The 21,043-nt window shown below is 46.4% G+C and overlaps 1 protein-coding gene across 1 annotated transcript in view; it reads left to right on the plus strand.

Moving 5' to 3' along the window:
* DNAH10 (dynein axonemal heavy chain 10) overlaps positions 1 to 21,043 on the plus strand; it is a 120,309-nt gene that overhangs the window by 8,795 nt on the left and 90,471 nt on the right. The window contains exons 4-10 of the mRNA XM_066371137.1: positions 4,044 to 4,152; positions 12,134 to 12,249; positions 12,483 to 12,699; positions 15,419 to 15,576; positions 16,705 to 16,935; positions 19,286 to 19,476; positions 20,437 to 20,635. Of these exons, the coding sequence (XP_066227234.1) occupies positions 4,044 to 4,152; positions 12,134 to 12,249; positions 12,483 to 12,699; positions 15,419 to 15,576; positions 16,705 to 16,935; positions 19,286 to 19,476; positions 20,437 to 20,635 (1,221 nt within the window). The remainder of the gene's footprint in view (positions 1 to 4,043; positions 4,153 to 12,133; positions 12,250 to 12,482; positions 12,700 to 15,418; positions 15,577 to 16,704; positions 16,936 to 19,285; positions 19,477 to 20,436; positions 20,636 to 21,043) is intronic.

Raw genomic sequence — 21,043 nt, forward strand, 5'->3', positions numbered from 1 at the left:
ATGATCAACACAGTGTCTTTATCTGGATGAGTGATAAGAATATTATCCATATAATGAATTATGTACGCCTTAGGGTGCTGCCTTCGTACTGGAGAGATAGCTTGAGAAATGTATTTTTGGCACAAGGTAGGACTGTTAGCCATACCTTGAGGCAAAACTCTCCACTGGTATTGCTTTTACCAATTGAGCAGCTGCCTTAAGTTTCTCCTGAGAAAGGGGCCATTGGTCTACCCATACAGGATTATCTGATTTCCAAGTAATTGGGTCTGCACAATGCCTTACTGGGGTAGCAGGAGCTACCAAGGCCCCTATACTAAATTTTGATATCCTAATCCACACCTTCTGGTATTGGGTGCCACTTCTATGGGGGTGAGAATTCCTCGCTGTACTTTCCCTAGTCCCTTAGTGGGAAAAAATCCCTGACCAAGCATTTGAGTGCTAACTAAACTATTAGGACTTACAAGCAATGCCCCCATATTTTTCAAAACATCTCTAACCCACAAATTAACTTGCAATCCAGGGAGCACATAAGGCTGAAAAAAAAATCCAGAATGACCTTCTTAATCTTCCCAATGTAAAAAACTAGAACTTTGTTGAGGGGATTTACTCTGCTCTATACCTTGTAATTCTGTGGCTGCTGCATGAGTGGGCCAGGAAGGAGGCCAATGTAGCTTAGCAATAACAGATACATCAGCTCCAGTATCTAAACGTCCTTTAAATTTACACCCTTGTATTGTTAGTTCCATTTCAGGGTGTTCCTGACCTATTTTTTAAATCCAATTGGCAAAATCAGAGGAGCCAAATCACCAATTTCCTTGGGGCCCCTTTTGCAGGATGTGGCCTGAGAAGCAGAATTAGCATCCTTATACTATTCTTCTAACTGCCTGAATTAGCCGTGAGACAAATTCCTGAAATGACTTATTAGGGCCCTGCTTAATCTTGCTCAATTCCTTTGTTTTGCCTAACTGAGTATAACCTTACACATAAACAAGACAGTTTACACACAAAAAACACAAGTATAACATATAACTTTGATTAATCCTAATACTTAAGTTGCTATTTGGCTCCTAACTCTGAACACACTTCTCAATGCACTAACCAAATCAGTAAGTCTTAAGGATCTACATTCTATTCTATTTAAATTTAAATGAGAGCTCCTTACAAGTTCTATAAACATTTTATTTTTTCTAAATATTAGAGCCAGTATTTCCAATTTTTGCTTGCAAAAAAAACTTAATTCAGGCCTTAAAAACAGACACATTTTGACAACATTAAACAAAGACTAAACAGAAACAAGAATTAGACGAACCAGAGAGAAACCCGGGATTTCAGAGCACATCCAGATTAGAAAGATGCCTGCCTGATATTAGTCAGGGCATTTTCAGAGGGACTGAAGGATGTGACTAAACAAAATCTCCCCGAGAAAATTTGCTCTCAGCAGCTGCTGGGATATTTTCTATAGTCAGATCCAACATAGGTCCCCTGCCTCAACCTCCAGGCAAAGAACAAGAAATAAACAAAATGATAGTTCAGAAGACTGCAGTCAAAACATTAAAGAAAATCAGACCATGACAGGAAAAGCTGCAATCTTCCTAATACCTGAGTCTCCTTTCCATTCTCAAGAAAGTCCAACTTCCACAGCAAATAATTACCCCTGGAGAGACAAGCACAAGAAATCACCTTCCAGTCATTTGGGGGAAGAGCCTTTGCCCTAATAGTATCTAATAAACCAAGTGAAAAAGGGGCAGTAGGCCCATACTGAACACAAGCAAGTTTAAGCTCTTTCAGAGTTCTAAAAGGTACAGGTTCATGTTCTTGCACTAGTCTCTCTGTATCATCCTGTTTTTCAACAACAGGAAAAGGGGTAAAGCCATCATTTATTGTTTCCCCTACATTTCGAGCCTGAGCTATAGATTGTTGGAGAGGGGATTTCCCAGATTTTGAGCTATAGACTCCGCAATCAGCCCGATAAGGGAACGGAGGAGCAGAGGGTTGAATGTAGGAAGGAGTTGAGGACAGCAGAGGCCCCGCGGCTAAGGCAGCCATAGCCGTGGATTTTTTATCCCCCGTCATCCTCAGACTCCAAGTTATCCTCGTATTCACATACCTTTGTTTCCAGCTCACCCTGATACTCTTCAGACAACGATTTGTCTTCATACAGAAACATTTCTACATAAAGGTCCCTTATTTTTTACCCTATCTGTCCCATAATCTTTGTTCTTTTTTTTTTTGTATTTTTCTGAAGCTGGAAACAGAGAGAAACAGTCAGACAGACTCCCTCATGCGCCCGACCGGGATCCACCCGGCAGGCCCACCAGGGGCGATGCTCTGCCCACCAGGGGGCGATGCTCTGCCCCTCTGGGGCGTCACTCTGTTGCGACCAGAGCCACTCTAGTGCCTGGGGCAGAGGCCAAGGAGCCATCCCCAGCGCCCGGGCCATCTTTGCTCCAATGGAGCCTCAGCTGCGGGAGGGGAAGAGAGAGACAGAGAGGAAGGAGGGGGGGTGGAGAAGCAGATGGGCGCTTCTCCTGTGTGCCCTGGCCGGGAATCGAACCCGGGACTTCTGCACGCCAGGCCGACGCTCTACCACTGAGCCAACCGGCCAGGGCCCTGTCCCATAATCTTTTACTCCCAACTACACTTTTCCCAAAAACTTTCTTTACTCACTGTGTGCACTTCACTTTGGGGAGTTCCGACACCTTCCTTCGGTTTTAGTTTCCTTGTACTCAAGTCATCTGTTTGGGCGCCACTTGCCGCAGACCAACGTGGCTCCTAATAACGGTGCGGAATTAAGGAAACACACTTATCAAAATAAAAACGATGGGACCGGGAGGACTCTTCAAAATGCCTGGCAGTATCTGAGTGCCCCATAGCCCCAGTTTGCTTTATTATATAGCCATATGCAAATCAAGGACCCTGATACAAAGTTGCACATCCAAGGCTAAGACAGGAACTCCCCCAAGGCAAAAACAGGATACATTAGTGAAATCTACCAACATCTAAACAAACAAAGAGTCAGAGGAAGGGCATGTATATTGCTTCCAGCAACCCAAGGAAGCAAGTAGAGTGGGTGCAAATACTCAGCATCATAACCAATATAGAGGTGGAAGGGGGAGAATTTAGCCTTTTGCTACGCCTTTAATCTAACAATGGCTTTTTGCCATGTACGGTCCACAACAATCAACAAGGGAAAAAAAGGTAGATAGGGCAGAGTCCAGCAGAAAGCAGGTGTAAGCTGCCAAAGGGGGGGCGAGGACATGGAGAGAGCGGATTCCCCCTCACAGCTACATGGGACAACATGCGTGAAGTGTTGCCAATCAGGGAAGCTCACCTTGGCGTCCAGGGTTTTCGTTGGGCGTAGTCACATAGGCATGAAGTATCCACATATCTAACCTTGGTTACTCAAGTCTCCAGCACCCTAAGAAGTCATACAGATCCAATGTGGCCCAGGGCCCCAGGCAAACAAAAACCAGCGTCCATCATAAATCACTTTGTTAGTATAAACTATCCAGCACAGTGGACCTAAGTCCCCAGGTGTACAAAGATGTTCATGTCAGGCGGCATGGAGATGAACACCCAGGGTCCGGTTAAGGGCCAGACTGAAAAACTTGGGAACTTGCAGAGTTTGGACAACCCAGGCTGCTGAGTTAACCCTTTCCTGTACAGATCCCGGGGTGGGGCTTAAAGCTAGGGTGTGAACATTTAGCCAGACCTGTGCTAAATGCAATGTCACTTAGCTGCTCTGTGAATATACCCCACCCTCAAAACTGAATCCCGGCCTGGTATGTTGCAATTTGCAGCCTACAGAAGTTCTGTCAGGTCTGTTTATCTGAGTGGGGTTGTGCTGGGAAGAGAATAGAAGACTTCATTGGGTGCCTCTTGGCTCACATGTGACCTGCCAGTGCCCACGGTGCCCTGTGTCTGTGTCGTTAGGGTGATCAGAACACGGCGCTGAGGGGACAGATCAGGCATGCTGGAGTGTTAGGTTATTTGAGTGAATGGACATAGCTCAGCATGACAGGGTTTTGTTCCTTGTGTTTCAGAAAATTGTTAAGCAAATAGTGGAAAAGACGCATCTCCACGTGCTTTGTACTCCTGTTCCTGAGGAGTTCCTGGACCAGAATGTGGTGTTTTTTCTGAGAAACACAAAAGGTACATTGCCGGTGTGTGTAAACATGCCTGTGTGTATGTGAGAGTCTAAATATTGTTTTGGTGAGAGACTAAATTTTTACATTTTCTTCAGAATATGACTTTTTATTAGTACAGCCCTCATTTTTCATGGATTCCAAATTTGCATCCACTCAAATTTTTTGTAATGCCTAAATCAGTACTTGTAATGCTTTCAAGGTCATTCCAAGGACATGTGCTGGGGGAAACGTTTGAGTCACCTAACGTGCGTGTTCCCAGGTGAGGATGGGACAAGGTGACACTGTGCCATCTTGTTTCAGCTCCAGCTGTAAACAGGTGTCCTTATCATGATCTGTTTAGGCCGCAGTTTTCACACTTTTGTGCTTTTTGTTGGTGATTCCACTGTTTAAAATAGCCCTAAGCATAGTGCACAAGCGCTGTCTAGTGCCCCTAAGCACAGGAAGGCTGGGATGTCCTTTTGAGAGAAGACTTAGATAAGCTTCGTGGTGTTGTGAGCGATAGCGCTGTTGGCTATGAGGAACTGATGCGGAGGGAGAAACAGGCAAAGCAGGGGACCCAGCAGATGTTTCTAGAAAACCCAAGTTGTTTCTCTCCTTGTCCAGCTGGGCCAGATTAGTGCATCTGTGTAGTACTTGGGTGCCACATGTGACAATCCATGAACCACAGTGTGTCAGTATGTATTGTGACATCTTAGGACAAGCGGTGCAGGCCACCAGCCATGAAAACTGAGTATATCTAGTACATGGCTGGAGGCAAAAGATAAACAACCATTAGAAATGTAGCAATATTTTCCACTGAACTCTATGTACCCAACATCCAGGAAGCCCTATCCTAGAGACTTAGCCAAGAATAAGGTCAGCTAATCGCACCTCCTTTGCCCTTGTAAACGCTGCTTGCTTGCTCAACCTAGATAGCCACCCTATAAAAAGGAGCCATTTTAGAAGCTCGGGACTGCAGTGTTCCCTTGCGTGGGTTGCCTGCAGTCCCTGTGCAGGTTTGCAATAAAACTTATAAAATTCACTTTGGGTTTGCTGTGGTCTGTCTCCTGGGATGTAACACATTGGAGGCCCCAGTGAGATAGGCCGTGTGAGACCCTTCCTCACGGAATGGGCTGCAGCAGACATTGGTAGCTGGCCAGCCTCTGGCAGTTGCCGTTTGGAAACTGAATTTGGCTGATACGAAACATTTGGGAGTCTCGAGACTGTCTGGTAAGGAAGCTTCCTCTTTAAAAATCTAGAAACAGAGCTCTGGTTAGAGAACGGGTGTAGTGGAGCAGGCGGGATGCCACCTGATTTCTCCCCACCCAATTGGGGAACGCAGGGCACTGCCTTCTCCCTTTTGGTTTCGGTTTAGAAGTTTTGTTTGTTTCGTGTGCATATTGGGTTTGTTTGTCTGCTTCGCCCGTTGCTTCCTCACAGGATTCCTTCAAGAGTCAAGGGCTGGCCCTGGCCGGTTGGCTCAGCGGTAGAGCGTCGGCCTGGCGTGCAGGGAACCCGGGTTCGATTCCCGGCCAGGGCACATAGGAGAAGCACCCATTTGCTTCTCCACCCCCCCTCCTTCCTCTCTGTCTCTCTCTTCCCCTCCCGCAGCCAAGGCTCCATTGGAGCAAAGATGGCCCGGGCGCTGGGGATGGCTCCTTGGCCTCTGCTCCAGGCGCTAGAGTGGCTCTGGTCGCGGCAGAGCGACGCCCCGGAGGGGCAGAGCATCGCTCCCTGGTGGGCAGAGCGTCGCCCCTGGTGGGCATGCCGGGTGGATCCCGGTCGGGCGCATGCGGGAGTCTGTCTGACAGTCTCTCCCCATTTCCAGCTTCAGAAAAATACAAAAAAAAAAAAAAAAAAAGAGTCAAGGGCCATGGGTCAGGGGTAATCTACTGCCCTAACGCCTCTTCAGTGCTTGCTTGATAACTTTTCTGATTTCTCTTGCAGGGCACGAGACTATAGGACTCCTGTTGATTCCGCCATGTTGCGGACTCTTTGTGAACTAGAATGGCCAACCTTTGGTGTAGGGTGGCCCTCGGAGGGCACCTTCAATTTACCCACTCTTTGCTGTCAGGGCAAATATCTATCGGGTCCCGCACCCTGACCAGATGCCATATATAGATGTGTAGATTGAAATAGCCACAGGAAGACCAGGTTATGTTAAGAAATTTTTTAAGAACTATATTAAGGGAAATTTGTAAACAAGCCCACAAATTATAGGAACTAACTAAGACATAAGAGAGTGCTGGAGGAAGTGTAGAGTAGAAACTAGTTTCAGATATTCAGATATCACCTACTGACCCAAAGAAATTTTACCCATTTAGAAAATAAAGGGTAAGAATTAATATTAAGAAGATACATTGAGAACTCTCTGTAAATTAAAATGGCCAACTTAAGAGCAGACTGGCCAAACCAAGGATTGCTAGACCCATAGAAAACATAGAGAGTTTAGCGTACTATCACCAGCACCCACCCGCAGGCAGGTGGCACGGTCAGTATACAGCCCAGTACGGCAGCAGTGGTAGAGAAAGAAAAGGCAGCCAGGCTGCAGCTGGCTGCAGGAGAAGCAGCAGAGAAAAGGAGAAGTGGCAGGCTCCCCTCACAGTTTCGGGCACCTGCCCCTCCCCCTTGGGCACTGGGAATCCCAGGCACCCTGACTGATTCCCTTATAGTGTATATAACAAAGAAACCTCTTTCTTAGCTCAAGGGCTGAGCCACTGGCTTGGTCAGGCAAAAGATAACAGCACAGTAAGCTAGAGGCTATCATCACCTTGCTACAGCCCCCTGCCCTCCTCTGCTTTGGCTCCTGGGAATCCCCACCTCCTACCTGGAGCCAGACCTGAGGAGAAGATTTAGGGAATACAGCTCCTTCTAAACCCACTGCTTTAGCCATAATAGTCAAGAATTATAAGAAAAGGGTCCTCAGGGAATTATAGGGTTACTATGTCCCTGAGGAAATTGAGGACCTTAAGTAAACTAGAATAGCCCACTGTTAAGAAAATAAGTTTATAAAATTGTGTTTTTTTTAGTTTACTACCCCGACCCTTATAATGACTTAATGTTGTAAAGCTCTATAGGTCAAAAAGAGGGTTAGCATCTCTTTGCCAGCTGGGAAGCCACAAAATAGTAACTACATTTTGACCATTCCTTATTTTTCTCTGAAAATCAGTAGTTCATTAGGGATAGTAGTTTATAATCTTTTATTGTGAATCGTACTAAATTTGTATTAATAATAAAACATATAGAATTGTATAGTCTGTCAAATACAACGACTTCCTTTTTGTACCAAGGATCTGTTGTTGTAAAAAACATTTTCTATATTAGAAATGTATATGTTATTTCAACAGTCTTTTGTTAATTCTCCTTTTCATTTGCTATTTCATAGCCTGTAATGTTAAATTTTTAGTTTAAATATTAGGGGATATGTAATAATTCATAATTGTTAATTGTTCAATGTTAGGTCACAAAACCCAGAGTGACAAATATTACTATTGATTAGCTTAGTAGAAGAATTCTTAACATAATAGGTAGAAAAGAGAACTCTAGAGACATAATCCTGAACCTCCACCTGATTTACCACCCTATCAAACTGCAGTTGTTAATCAGCTAAGTAAATAAGTACATTAGGAAAAGTGCAGAGGTGAAACTGCTCCGGTTTTACTTAATATTTCCTATAGAAATGTCATAGATTAGAGCCCTCATAGTTCCAACCGAGTTAAAGGGCAGGGTGCTGATTTAAGGTAGCATAAGAACAATAGTTCAATTACAGCTGATAGTCAAGGAAGGAGAAAATAAGAAATAGTTTAAATTCTTTTTTTCCAAGAAACCTACAGAATTAGAAAGCTCAGAACCTCCTTTTCTCAGAGGAGCCTCAAGCCTGAACAGGACTGTTAGAAATCTGTACTGTACATAGGCTGCCCCACTTACAACAACTGAGACCACCTTAAGAAAATGTTTCTAATTGCCTAGCCTAAGCGGGACCCCACCACCCAAGCAAGTAAAGAAATTTTTAGACACTTTCCACCAGTTTCTGTTAGCCTGGATCAGAGAATATACTCAGAAAAACAACCATAAGTTTATCTAAGGTGTCAGAAGTTATTCAGGATCCTCAGAAGACCCCCACAGCTGTCTTAGACTATAGAAAGCTTACAGAGTTTATACACCCCTAGACTTAGAGGAGCCAGAAGATACTAAGGCAGTCAACTTAGCCTTTACATAGCATTCAGCTCTAGGAATTAGAAAAGAAATGTATTATAAGTTTTTAATTAGGTAGAAACATCGGCTGCTAAAACTAAGCATTTTAGAAGGGACGTTGCTCCTCCCTCACTCTCATGGCCATAAATAACTCTGGCCCCTAAGATGGCTTGTTAGCCAAAGACAGGTAACATTCCTAAAGGCAGGAATAACCTAAGACCTCCATCAAAAGAAGGCTTAAGAACCAGCAAAGGTGAGGCTCAAACCCTCACCCTGGAGAACGCAGGAGACTGCTCTCCTGAAGTAGTGGTCATCATCCACTGTCCAGGCCACCTAGAGAGGAGGACTCCATAGAAATTCTCAAGAAAAACCAAGCAAGCAGCTGATAATGCTACCAATAAGGTAGCCCTAAAACCAGTGGGGTTTTAGGAAATTTTAGTAACTTTTCTAGAACCCAGGTTGCCAAAGGTTTTTTTTTTTTTACAACCAATTAGAAATGTCAGACTTAGAATCTAATAGAGAAAGCATAATTTCTAAGTGTTTAGTCTGTACTCAAATAAATATTAAGCAAAGTAAAGAAATTATAAAGAGAAACAGAGAGAGAACTTTCCCAGGTGAACGTTTAGAAATAGATTTTACTAAAGTAATTGACAGGTAGAAAACATGAATCGGATCTTAAAGGAAACTTTAAACTTGTTTTATTTTATTTTATTTATTTATTTATTTTTTAAATTTATAAATAAATTTTTATTTTAATGAGGTGACATCAATAAATCAGGGTACATACATTCAAAGAAAACATTTCCAGGTTATTTTGTCATTTAGTTCTGTTGCATACCCATCACCCGAAGAGAGATCATCCTCAGCCACCCTCCATCCAGTTCTCTCTGTACCCCTCCCCCTCCCCCTCTCCCTCCTTCCCTCCCCCCACCCCCATAGCCACCACACTCCTGTCCATGCCTCTTAGTCTCGCTTTTATGTCCCACCAATGTATGGAATCCTGCAGTTCCTGTTTTTTTCTGATTCGCTTATTTCACCCCGCACAATGCTACCAAGACTCCACCATTCCTCTATAAGAGATCCGATGTCACCATTTTTAAACCGGTAGAAAGTAGCCCACCTTACTCCCCTTAGCCTTCCTTAGGGCGAGGTACACCCCTTTAGGGAAGAATTCACTCCTTTTGAGATAATGTTTAAGAGACTCCCTCCCTTCCTACCGAAATTCAGAGAGGAAATAAAACAACTAAATTAAATAACCACTCCTTCCTTAAGTACTTACAGAAGGTGTCCCCAAACTACGGCCCACAGGCCGCATGCGGCCCTGAGGCCATTTATCTGGCCCCTGCCGCACTTCTGGAAGGGGCACCTCTTTCATTAGTAGTCAGTGTACTGGAGTACTGTATGTGGTGGCCTTCCAATGGTCTGAGGGACAGTGAACTGGCCCCCTGTGTAAAAAGTTTGGGGACCCCTGAGTCTTACAGGGTCTATAGATTACTCAGCAGGCTGTCCAAAAGACTGTCCAAGAGGTAATTTTAGCACTGCCAGAAGACCTAATACATCCCTTCCAACCTGCAGACTCAGTATAGGTAAAGAAGTACGCCACCCAAGGACTGACTCCCACGTGGACGGGTTCATACACCAGGATCCTAGCCACTCCCACTACTGCCAAAGTAGAAGGCATACCCGCCTGGGTCCACCGCAGCCGGCTGAAGCTTACAGTCCCTGCAGAGACACCCTTGTGGACAGCGGAGACTGACCCCACCAACTCTTGTAAGCTGACCCTGAGAAGGACAGCATGCCCTGCTTCAGCCACAAACCAGAAGTTGACTGGTCCACGCATGGCTAATGCCTAGAGAAACTCACTAAGGACCTCCTTTTAATTAGACTTTAGAGAGAGAGGGGAACTAAGGTCAAAAGAAAGCCGGAACAAGTTGTCTTAAGAGTTAATACATGTACTACTATAAGTCCCTTAGAAGGGAAGCTACAAGGTAATAAAAAATATATGTGTACTTACACTTAACCTATAAATCTAGCTACTTAAAGGGAGGATACCTCCAAGAAGAAGTATACTTTAAAGAAAATTACTTATTGCCAGCTTAGTTGTCACTAAAGGTAAAAGTTAAGATTTTTAAAATTAAGAGTTCTGACTAAAAGGAAATTATAGTTTTGGTAATAAAAGGTATAAGGTATAGAAATACTTTAGAATGAAAAAGGGAGAAAGTAAGTTATTATAAAGCCAGTTATTTCCAAATAGATAAGAAAGTTCATAAAAATTAAAGGTTTTTGTAAGTTGCAGAAGGTTTGTGCAAGTTGTAGGAGGTTAGTACAGAGAAGAAAAACACAAAGCAGAAAGAAATTAGTATGAGAATTTATTCTCTTCATCCCCTTGGCTCACTACGTTACTTACTGCTCTTACCGGACCCCTCATTTTGCTTATAGTGGGTGGGTCACCATTGGTCCGTGTATTATCAACTGCCTCATGCAGTATGTACAAAAGAGAATTCAATCCGTAAGGCTTGTAGTACTAAGGGCACACTATCAGCGTGCCAGCACATACTAGGGACGACCCCTGACCCAATTAGCTTATAGGTACAGCTAAAGTAGAAAATTCTCATAAGCCTCAGCAAATCTAATCTTGCTAGCAAAGGCAGGATGTGTTCCTTGTGTGTCAGCCCTGCAGATATTGCAGGAAGGTAGTTTATTATCTTAGAACAGTGTGTACTTGTATACTTTTGCAAAGATATTGTACAAACGTGCTGAAAACATTGTAATCTTGTAGGTTTTGCCTATAAATACCCCTCTCCCCCTGAGCTCATCACTGTCCATTGTGAGAGGCATAGTAGGCTGATCACTGGCCAGTGTATAAAAACCAAATTGATTGCATCAGTTTGGGGTCCAGTTCCAGTTTGTTGCGGTTGCATCACAACATTTGTTCAAGAAAGAATAGATACTGTAAGACTTATGGTCTTAGCTCAGCCCTACCAGATTATACCCAGTTCGGATGAGCAATACCAAAGTTCAATGGTTTGAACTAGTAAGAAGAAAAGGGGGGAATGTGATATCTTAGGACAAGCGGTGCAGGCCACCAGCCATGAAAACTGAGTACATCCAGTACATGGCTGGAGACAAAAAATAAACAACCGTTAGAAATGTAGCAATATTTTCCACTGAACTCTATGTACCCAACATCCAGGAAGCCCTACCCTAGAGACTTAGCCAAGAATAAGGTCAGCTAATCGCACCTCCTTCGCCCTTGTAAACGCTGCTTGCTTGCTCAACCTAGATAGCCACCCTATAAAAAGGAGCCATTTTAGAAGCTCGGGACTGCAGTGTTCCCTTGTGTGGGTTACCTTCAGTCCCTGCGCAGGTTTTTTTTAAATTTTTTTATTTTAGAGAGGAGGGAGAAGAGAGAGAGAGAGAGAGAGAGAGAAGGGGGAGGAGCAGGAAGCATCAACTCCCATATGTGCCTTGACCAGGCAAGCCAGGGTTTTGAACTGGCAACCTCAGTGTTTCCAGGTTGATGCTTTATCCACTGTGCCACCACAGGTCAGGCCGACTGTGCAGGTTTGCAATAAAACTTATAAAATTCACTTTGGGTTTGCTGTGGTCTGTCTCCTGGGATGTAGCATGTATTTCAGTTCCTCACAGGCCCAGGGATTCATGTGAATAGAAGTGAGCTTGTATTCTGAGTCTGTGCTGGAATGTTCCTCTGTTCCTCCTCGGGAAGAGGGAGCTGGTTCCTGTACGCTTGGAAACATTGACTGTTCACCACTTCTCCACCCACATGACCCGCGGGATCTGTTCCCTTTCAGAGACGATCTCTGAAGCCAGCGACATGAAGGAAGCTATGGAAATTATGCCCGAAATGCTGGAATTTGGGATTATAAATGCAAACGTGCTTCATCTGCTGAAAAATGTTATTTCTCAGGTAAACATGGGCAGAGGGAAGATATCCCAGCGTTTCTAAGATGAAGGCCACCTGACTCATTCATTCCACGAGTAGGCAGGTGGCAGCTCTTAACGTTCCAGACACTGTCGTGGGCTCTGTCCTTACGTTTGTTCCTCCCGTTATAAAAAACATAAAGCCAGAGGCCACTGAAGAACACGGGTCATGGAACATGGTGTCGCGGAATGATTTGTTCTGTACACTTGGCATTTCAGATTTTCTTGCCAGCGTTGTCCTTCAATCAGCACAAAGAGTCAACGATGGCAGCCACACCTGGAGAAACCCTGGAGTCTCCTGAGCATGAAGTGGACCTGCCTAAACTGCCTGGAGAAGCAGTAGAATATCACAGCGTTCAGTTAATACGGGATGAATTTTTAATGAACATCCAGAAATTTGCAGACAACATTCAAAGAACAATACAGCAACTTGAAGGTAAGCTGTCCTTTTTCTCCTTGTTAGCGAAGCATGATGAGTTTTACTTTAAGAAGGCAATTTATGGCCCTAGCTGGTTGGCTTAGTGGATAGAGGGTCAGCCCGGTGTATGGACGTCCCGGCTTCAGTTCTTGGTCAGGGCACACAAGAGAAATGACCATCTGCTTTTCTCCCCATCTCTCTCCCCCTACTCCTCCCCCCTTCTTTCCCTCTTCCCCTCCCACAATTGGTGTGAGTGTGGCCCAGGGCACTGAGGATAGCTCAGTTGGTCTGAGAGTCTACCTCAGGCGCTGAGGATAGCTCAGTTGATTTGACTATTGGCCCCCAACGGGGGTTGCTGGGTGGATCCTGGTCGGGGTGCATGAGGGAGTCAGGCTCACTATCTCCCCTCCTCTCACTTAAAAAATAATAATAATAAATAAAATAAAATAAAATAAAATCAGGGAAGTTGATGGAGTAGGGAGGGTTTCCATGAACAAGAATGGGTGAGGGCTGGGTCCTGGGGCTTAGCTATCTCTGTGTCCACAACGCAGGGCCCCGTCCATGGTGGGCCATCAGTTGGATAGAGCTGCTCTGCACCTCACGGGACGGGGAGAGCATGTGCCATGCGTGGAGAACAGGAGGGTCGGAGCGTGAGTCAGCTGGTGGTTGTACTGAGGTTTGGAGCTGAGAAGCCACCAGAGCGTTCATCTGCACGGGCTGTTAGGGTTCAGAATTTTCTGATTCTAGGAAAGTAAACCTCTCCCCCCTTTAAACTTGAGCACACCCACTTTGTAGGAATTTTCTCTGTTGGGAATGATAATCTTATAAAAATACCTATACAGCCTTTTTGTTTTTGCAAAAGCCCCTCCTTTTCCGATAGATTTCGTCCTAGCCAGGGATCCCCGTTGCCAGGTGGGCCGTTGCTCTCTGAACGTGTGACGCTGTCTGTCATCCCCGCTGCAGTGTGTCTGTCCCTTCTCCTAGTGGGGTTTACTCCCTGACTGTGCAGGAATGCATCCTTTTGTCACTTCCTAAGGAAATATGTGCAGGAAATAGTTTTATGAGAGCTTGCATGTCTGAAAATGACGTTCTTCTATCTTCACGGTTAACAATTTGTCTGGGTGTACACAGTCTAAGTTGAAAGTAATTCTGGCACAGATTCTTTGAATACTGTTTTCTTCATTTTTGCCCCCAGCATTCAGTGTTCCAGAGGAGAAACTGGATGCTCTTTGGGCTTGCTTTCCCATCCTTTCCCTCTCCCGGCCCCCACACCTTGATGTAAGCGTTCAGGTTTGTCTCTTTATCCCTGGTATCAAAATCTCATGATGGTGATTGGTGTGTGGTTCATTTTGCCAAGTGCTCTGTGAGTGTTTTCAGTCTACAGGCGTAGCCTTTCCAGCCGGAAGAATTTTCTTGGTGTTTTCTTCATGGTTTGTCTCTGTTCTCCTACTCATGCCCGTTGGGTGAATGCTGTTGATTCTGTCTCTTTTTTCCCCATTTTCCTATCTTTTTGTCTTTGTGTTCCACTTTCCTGAAGAGTTTCTCAACCCTCGTTTACCCTCCCACCCCCTCACTGGGTTTTTATATCCGCTCTTACATTTTTAATTGTAACGTCTTATTCTGATCTGTGCGTTGCCCGTCACATCCTGTACGCGCTTGATGGATGCCGTGTTGTCTCAGATCTCTGACACTAAGAGTTGGGATTCAACATGTTTTTTATTCTTTTTTCCCCCTTATATTATCTGGGTTTCTTCTGAGGTCATTGCTTTTGATTTGTCTTGGACTGTGTTTCATCATGGAGGTTTCCCCAAATAGCTACTGAGCTCTGGTTGGTTTTTTAGTTTTTATTTATTTTATGTTTTTAAAAAAGATTTTATGTGTTGATTTTACAGAGGAGGTGGTGAGCAAGAAATATCAACTCAGAATTGCTTCACTTTAACTGTTCATTGCTTGCTTGTTGGTATGTGCCTTGACTGGGCAAGCCCTGGGTTTCGAACCAGCGACCTCAGCGTTCCAGGTGGACAGTTTATCCACTGCGCCACCACAGGCCTGGCAGTTTTTCAATTTTTAAATGAAAATTACTAGGTTGTAAATTCAGGAACATCTTAAATAACTAAAATCAATTTTTATTTATTTATTTTTTAATTTTTATTTTTTTGTATTTTTCTGAAGTTGGAAATGGGGAGACAGTCAGACAGACTCCCACATGCACCTGACCGGGATCCACCCAGCATGCCCACCAGGGGGTGATGCTCTGCTCATCTGGGGCACCGCTCTGTTGCAACCAGAGCCATTCTAGCACCTGAGGCAGAGGCCACAGAGCCATCCTCAGCGCCCGGGCCAACTTTGCTCCAATGGAGCCTTGGCTGCGGGAGGGGAAGAGAGAGACAGAGAGGAGGGAGAGGGGGAGGGGTGGAGAAGCAGATGGGTGCTTCTCCTGTGTGCCCTGGCTGGGAATCGAGCCCGGGACTCCTGCACGCCAGGCCGACGCTCTATCACTAAAATCAATTTGATTGAACTTAATGCTAGAACAATGATTTAATTCTCTAAAATGTTTTAGACATTATTTTAATGAAAGAGAATGACACATAGATGATTAGGACAGGGGATGTAGCAGACCTTACCATGCTGATGTAAAGAGACAGGAACCCAGGAGCCAACAGGTCCACTGGAACATTTTTGTCTATAATCGGTTTTTTTCAAACTGGTGGTTGACTGAGCACTTTTATTCTCCTAGGTGAGATCAAGTTAGAGATGCCAAGCATCAGTGTAGAGGGAGAGGTGTCTACCCTGGCAGCTGATGTGGAAACCGTTGAAACCTTGGAGCAGTGTGTGATAAACTGGCTGAATCAGATATCCTCGGTTGTCAGCGGCCAGCTGAAAAAGACACCTCAGGTACCTTGTGCGTGGCCTTTGAGGATCCCTGATACAGTTCCTGCTTGCTTCCCTGAGGAATAGCCAGGGGCTGGGGGATCTGTGTGGTCTAGCCTCTTTCCTTACTGTTTTGTGGCCTCCTTGAAACGTCGAAGGAAACATACCTGAGATCATCCTTCTCAGGCTCTCTGATGCTAGGGTGCTACCAGGTCCCCTCCTGGGTCGATAAAGATAGTACTGTGTATCAGTGAGGATATTTGGGCTGCCGAAAACAGGAAACCCAACTCAGCTGGCTTAAATAAGAAAGAATTTGTTGTCACCTAACTGAAAAAAAGCCCAGCATCATGTTGGTTTCAGGAATGGCTTGATCAAGACTCTGGCTCGCCCTGGCCGGTTGGCTCAGCGGTAGAGCGTCGGCCTAGCGTGCGGAGGACCCGGGTTCGATTCCCGGCCAGGGCACATAGGAGAAGCGCCCATTTGCTTCTCCACCCCTCCGCCGCGCTTTCCTCTCTGTCTCTCTCTTCCCCTCCCGCAGCCAAGGCTCCATTGGAGCAAAGATGGCCCGGGCGCTGGGCATGGCTCTGTGGCCTCTGCCTCAGGCGCTAGAGTGGCTCTGGTCGCAATATGGCGACGCCCAGGATGGGCAGAGCATCGCCCCCTGGGGGGCAGAGCACCGCCCCTGGTGGGTGTGCCGGGTGGATCCCGGTCGGGCGCATGCGGGAGTCTGTCTGACTGTCTCTCCCTGTTTCCAGCTTCAGAAAAATGAAAAAGAAAAAAAAAAAAAAAAAAAAAAAAAAAAAAAGACTCTGGCCTGTTTCTCTCTAGATCTCTAAGTCCCATCCTTTCTGTGGGGCCGCCCTCCTCAGGTTGGTTTCCTTCCTGGTAGCGACTTGCAACAGTTTCTGGCCCGACATCCCCACATCGTCCAGAGAAAGATGAGTGTCTTTGTCCAGCACGCCCAGCTGAAGTCCTGAGATGCACTCTGATTAGACCATCCTGGGTCCAGTGTCCACCCCCATAGTCCTCGTACAGATTGGCCCTTATGTGGAGCGTTTGGGAACAGAGGAATGGCTGCTGGAGAACTAGCCCCATGTGTCCGCTCCACCTTCATGGTGACAGGTGTGTTTCTGTGTTCATATCGCCTCTCAGGGGAATGGTCCTCTGGCTGAAATCGAATTCTGGAGGGAAAGAAATGCAACCCTAAGTGCACTCCACGAGCAGACAAAGCTTCCGATAGTCAGGAAAGTCCTGGACGTGATCAAGGAGTCCGAGTCCATGCTCGTGGCTAACCTGCAGCCAGTCTTAACGGAGTTATTCAAGCTGCACATGGAGGCCTCAGACAACGTGCGGTTCCTGTCCACCGTGGAGCGCCACTTCAAGGTACTGCGCTTGGGGTGCCACCTCAGCATCTCAGCCCCCGTGTGGACCACGGGGAAGTTTCCTTCCTAAAAATTCAGTGTTTTAAAGAATGTTGTGAAGGGTATATGAAGTAATATTCATTATTTTAATCGCTGGTAAGCGTACAGTTCAGTGGCGTTAAATATATCTGCAGTGCCATGCACTCATCATCTCTGTCTAGATCCAGAACTGTCCGCTATCCCCACCATAAGCTCTGCACCGCTTACACAGTGGGGCCCCCTCCCCCTTGCCCCCAATAACCTCTGCTCTAATTTCTGTCTCTATGATTTGTCTATTACAGCTATTTCACATAAGGGGAATCATACAGTATTTGTCCTTCTGTGTCTGGTCTATTCCACTCAGCGTAATGTTTTCAAGGTTCATCCTGGTGTCAGAATTTTGTTCCTTTTTTTTTTTTTTTTTTTTTTTTTTACAGAGACAGAGAGTGAGTCAGAGAGAGGGATAGACAGACAGGAACGGAGAGAGATGAGAAGCATCAATCATTAGTTTTTCATTGCGCGTTGCAACACCTTAGTTGTTCATTGATTGCTTTCTCATATGTGCCTTGACCGTGGGTCTTCAGCAGACCGAGTAACCCCTTGCTGGAGCCAGCGATCTTGGGTTCAAGCTGGTGGGCTTTTTGCTCAAACCAGATGAGCCCGTGCTCAAGCTGGCGACCTCGGGGGTCTCGAACCTGGGTCCTCCGCATCCCAGTCTGACGCTCTATCCACTGCACCACTGCCTGGTCAGGCTTTTTGTTCCTTTTTAAGGCCCAACAATATTCCATCCTATGAATAGGCCTCTGTGGTGTACCCATCACCTGTTGGTGGGCGTGGGTTATTTCTCCCTGTCGGCAGTGGTGAACTGTGCTGCTATGAGCATGGCTGCACAGATCGTTTGTTTGAATCCCTGCTTTTAATTCACTTGGCTGTATCTCTGGGGGTAGAATTGTAGGTCCTATGGTAATCCTGTTTACCTGTTAGAGGTATTGCAAGAGCTGTTTTCCACCAACAATGCACAAGTGTAATTCCATTTCATTTTGGGGGGGAATTCTTTTCTACGCTGAATTTATTATGCACAGATGCAGTATTCCAAGCCCAGGAATCCTTATTCTTGTCCCAAGAAAGAGGCCAGTAGAAGTCCTGGTTTTGCATCTGAGGGAATGAGCTGTGTGTGGTGAGCACCATACCGGGAACAAGCCCGGACCCGAGTACCCCGATCTGCGTGTGCCACCTCTCAGCCCGTCTCCTTCTCTGGAAAATGGGGGCAAGGAGACAACTTTCTTTATGTGGTTGCTGGAGGTTTCTGGTGCCAAGAGCAGCACTGGGGAAGCAGCTGGTGCAGGTACCACTGTACACGTGGTACAAGTGTAAATATATATCCATGGACACACACATGTGCACACAGGCACATACAAGTGAGGCTGTGTAGGTGATTCAGCCTCTGCTCTGGTCCGAGGGCTTGAAGTCCAAGTGGAACCTGTCACTGAGTTGATGTTAGTGACATCATCATTTCCTTCTTTGCAAAATGAGTGATTTCGATTGATTTGATGGCACTTCTGCCATGAAATTTAGTATAGTTATATATGCATATGATATGTATATACACATTCTTTTTTTTTTTTTTTTTTTTTTTTTTTTATTTTTATTAAGCTGGAAATGGGGAGAGACAGTCAGACAGACTCTCGCATGCGCCCGACTGGGATCCACCCGGCACGCCCACCAGGGGTGACGCTCTGCCCACCAGGGGGCGATGCTCTGCCCCTCTGGGGCGTCGCTCTGCCGCCACCAGAGCCACTCTAGCGCCTGGGGCAGAGGCCAAGGAGCCATCCCCAGTGCCCGGGCCATCTTTGCTCCAATGGAGCCTTGGCTGCGGGAGGGGAAGAGAGAGACAGAGAGGAAGGAGGGGACGGGGTGGAGAAGCAAATGGGCGCTTCTCCTATGTGCCCTGGCCGGGAATCGAACCCGGGTCCCCCGCACGCCAGGCCGACGCTCTACCGCTGAGCCAACCGGCCAGGGCCATATATACACATTCTTTATGTACACTTCTGCAAAGTGCTTTATTTGCCTTAAATTATAACGCTGTCTTTTTATGATGGTCCATACAGACCTATTTTAAACTTTTGTTTGTTCAACACTTTCTCCCGTGATAAGTGCATTTTGGGGGGGATTAAGAAGAGTGCAGCTTGCCGCACACAGTGGCTCTGTTAACCTCTTTGACCCCGAGGCTAAGGTTGCTTGCTCTGCGCCCTCTGTCTCATTCTCTCTCTCTCTCTCTCTCTCTCTCTCTCTCTCTCTCTCTCGTGCACGTGTGCACACACGCCTCTGGTCAGAACCTAACGCACGGGTCTAGCTTTCACGTTGTCCGGGAGACCATCCCGTCCATGATGAGTGCGCTGAGGATGGTGTGGATCATCTCCCGACACTACAACAAGGATGAGAGGATGGTGCCCCTCATGGAGCGGATTGCCTGGGAGATCGCTGAGAGAGTCTGCAGAGTGGTGAACCTGCGGACCTTGTTCAAGTAAGGAGTAGCGACGACGCCGTGCGTCCTTAGGAGCGTGTGGTGTCTCGGCACCACGTTGCCAGGCTGACCAGGCTGCAGCAAGCCTCCGTGCTCACTCCTCCTCCTTCTCATGGCTCATTTGTAGGCTGTTGTGTGGATATGTAGGTCGCCCTGTTTTACTAGGACCGTCTTCCTCAGCTGTCCTTGGAGAGACAGAGGCACAGGGTCAGAAAATCCTCAGTTTTGACCCCAGATGGAACAGTCTCTGAGGATCAAATGTTGAAGGAGACACAGATCATTTTTCACTTTTCTTAAAATTGATTTTGAGAGAGAGAGAGAGAGAAGGAGAGGGAAAGAGACAGGGAGGGAGAGAGATGAGAAGCATCAACTTGTAGTTGCGGCACTTGAGTTGTTCATTGATTGCTTTCTCATACATGCCTTGGCGGGGTTGGGGGGGCTCCAGCCAGGCCAGTGACCCCTTGCTCAAGCCAGCGACCTTGGAGTTTCAAACCTGGGCCCTCCGTGTTCTAGGCCACTGCTCTATCCACTGCACCATCACTGGTCAGGCTTTTTTTCCACTTTCTTTTTTAAAAAAGAAAGAAATCTGTAGAGGTGACATAGGTACAAAACCTTGGTATCATTTTGCTCCATGTTACAGCCCCTACTGTTGACTTGTGGCCTGGGACCCCCCGCCACCTGTGGCCCTTCCAGCTCAGGCAGAAAGCTTAATCGGGCGGGCAGGCCACAGCCTTGTGCAGGGGCAGCCACCGGCGAGGTCGCCTGGGTCGCAGCGGGGAGTTCCTGGCACACCTTTACTCATTGTGGCAGAGCGTCCCCTCGCCCAGTGAGTCTCTGCAAAGAGGCTGTGAAGTCAGGGAGGCTCTGCTCCTCAGTTAGAAACCTGCTCCCCTGGGGACTTGGGCTCAGACTCGTAGCTGCTCTGTCTTCCTTCCTATCACTGCATCTCTCTGATCGCAGAGAGAACCGAGCGAGTGCACAGCACAAAACCTTGGAGGCCAGGAACACCCTCAACACATGGAAAAAGGCCTATTTTGACACCAGGGCCAAGATCGAAGCTTCGGGGAGAGAAGCCCGGTGGGAGTTTGACCGGAAACGGCTGTTTGAGAGGACAGATTACATGGCCAGCATCTGCCAGGACCTGTACAGTGTCTTGCAGGTAGGGCAGCTGGAGCGCGTTTTCTTTGTTTTGTTTTTTGTTTTTGTTTTTGTTTTTAAGAGACAGAGAGAAAGAGTCAGAGAGAGGGATAGACAGGGACAGACAGACAGGAATGGAGAGATGAGAAGCATCAATAGTTTTTCGTTGTGCGTTGCAACACCTTAGTTGTTCATTGATTGCTTTCTCATATGTGCCTTGACCATGGGCCTTCAGCAGACCGAGTAACCCCTTGCTCAAGCCAGTGACCTTGGGCTCAAGCTGATGAGCTTTTGCTCAAACCAGATGAGCCCGCGCTCAAGCTGGCGATCTTGGGGTCTCGAACTTGGGTCTTTCGCATCCCAGTCTGATGCTCTATCCACTGCGCCATCGCCTGGTCAGGCTGGAGCGCGTTTTCTTTAATGTGCGTGA

Source organism: Saccopteryx leptura, chromosome 2, assembly GCF_036850995.1.
Source record: "Saccopteryx leptura isolate mSacLep1 chromosome 2, mSacLep1_pri_phased_curated, whole genome shotgun sequence".
NCBI classification, from domain to species: Eukaryota; Metazoa; Chordata; class Mammalia; order Chiroptera; family Emballonuridae; genus Saccopteryx; species Saccopteryx leptura.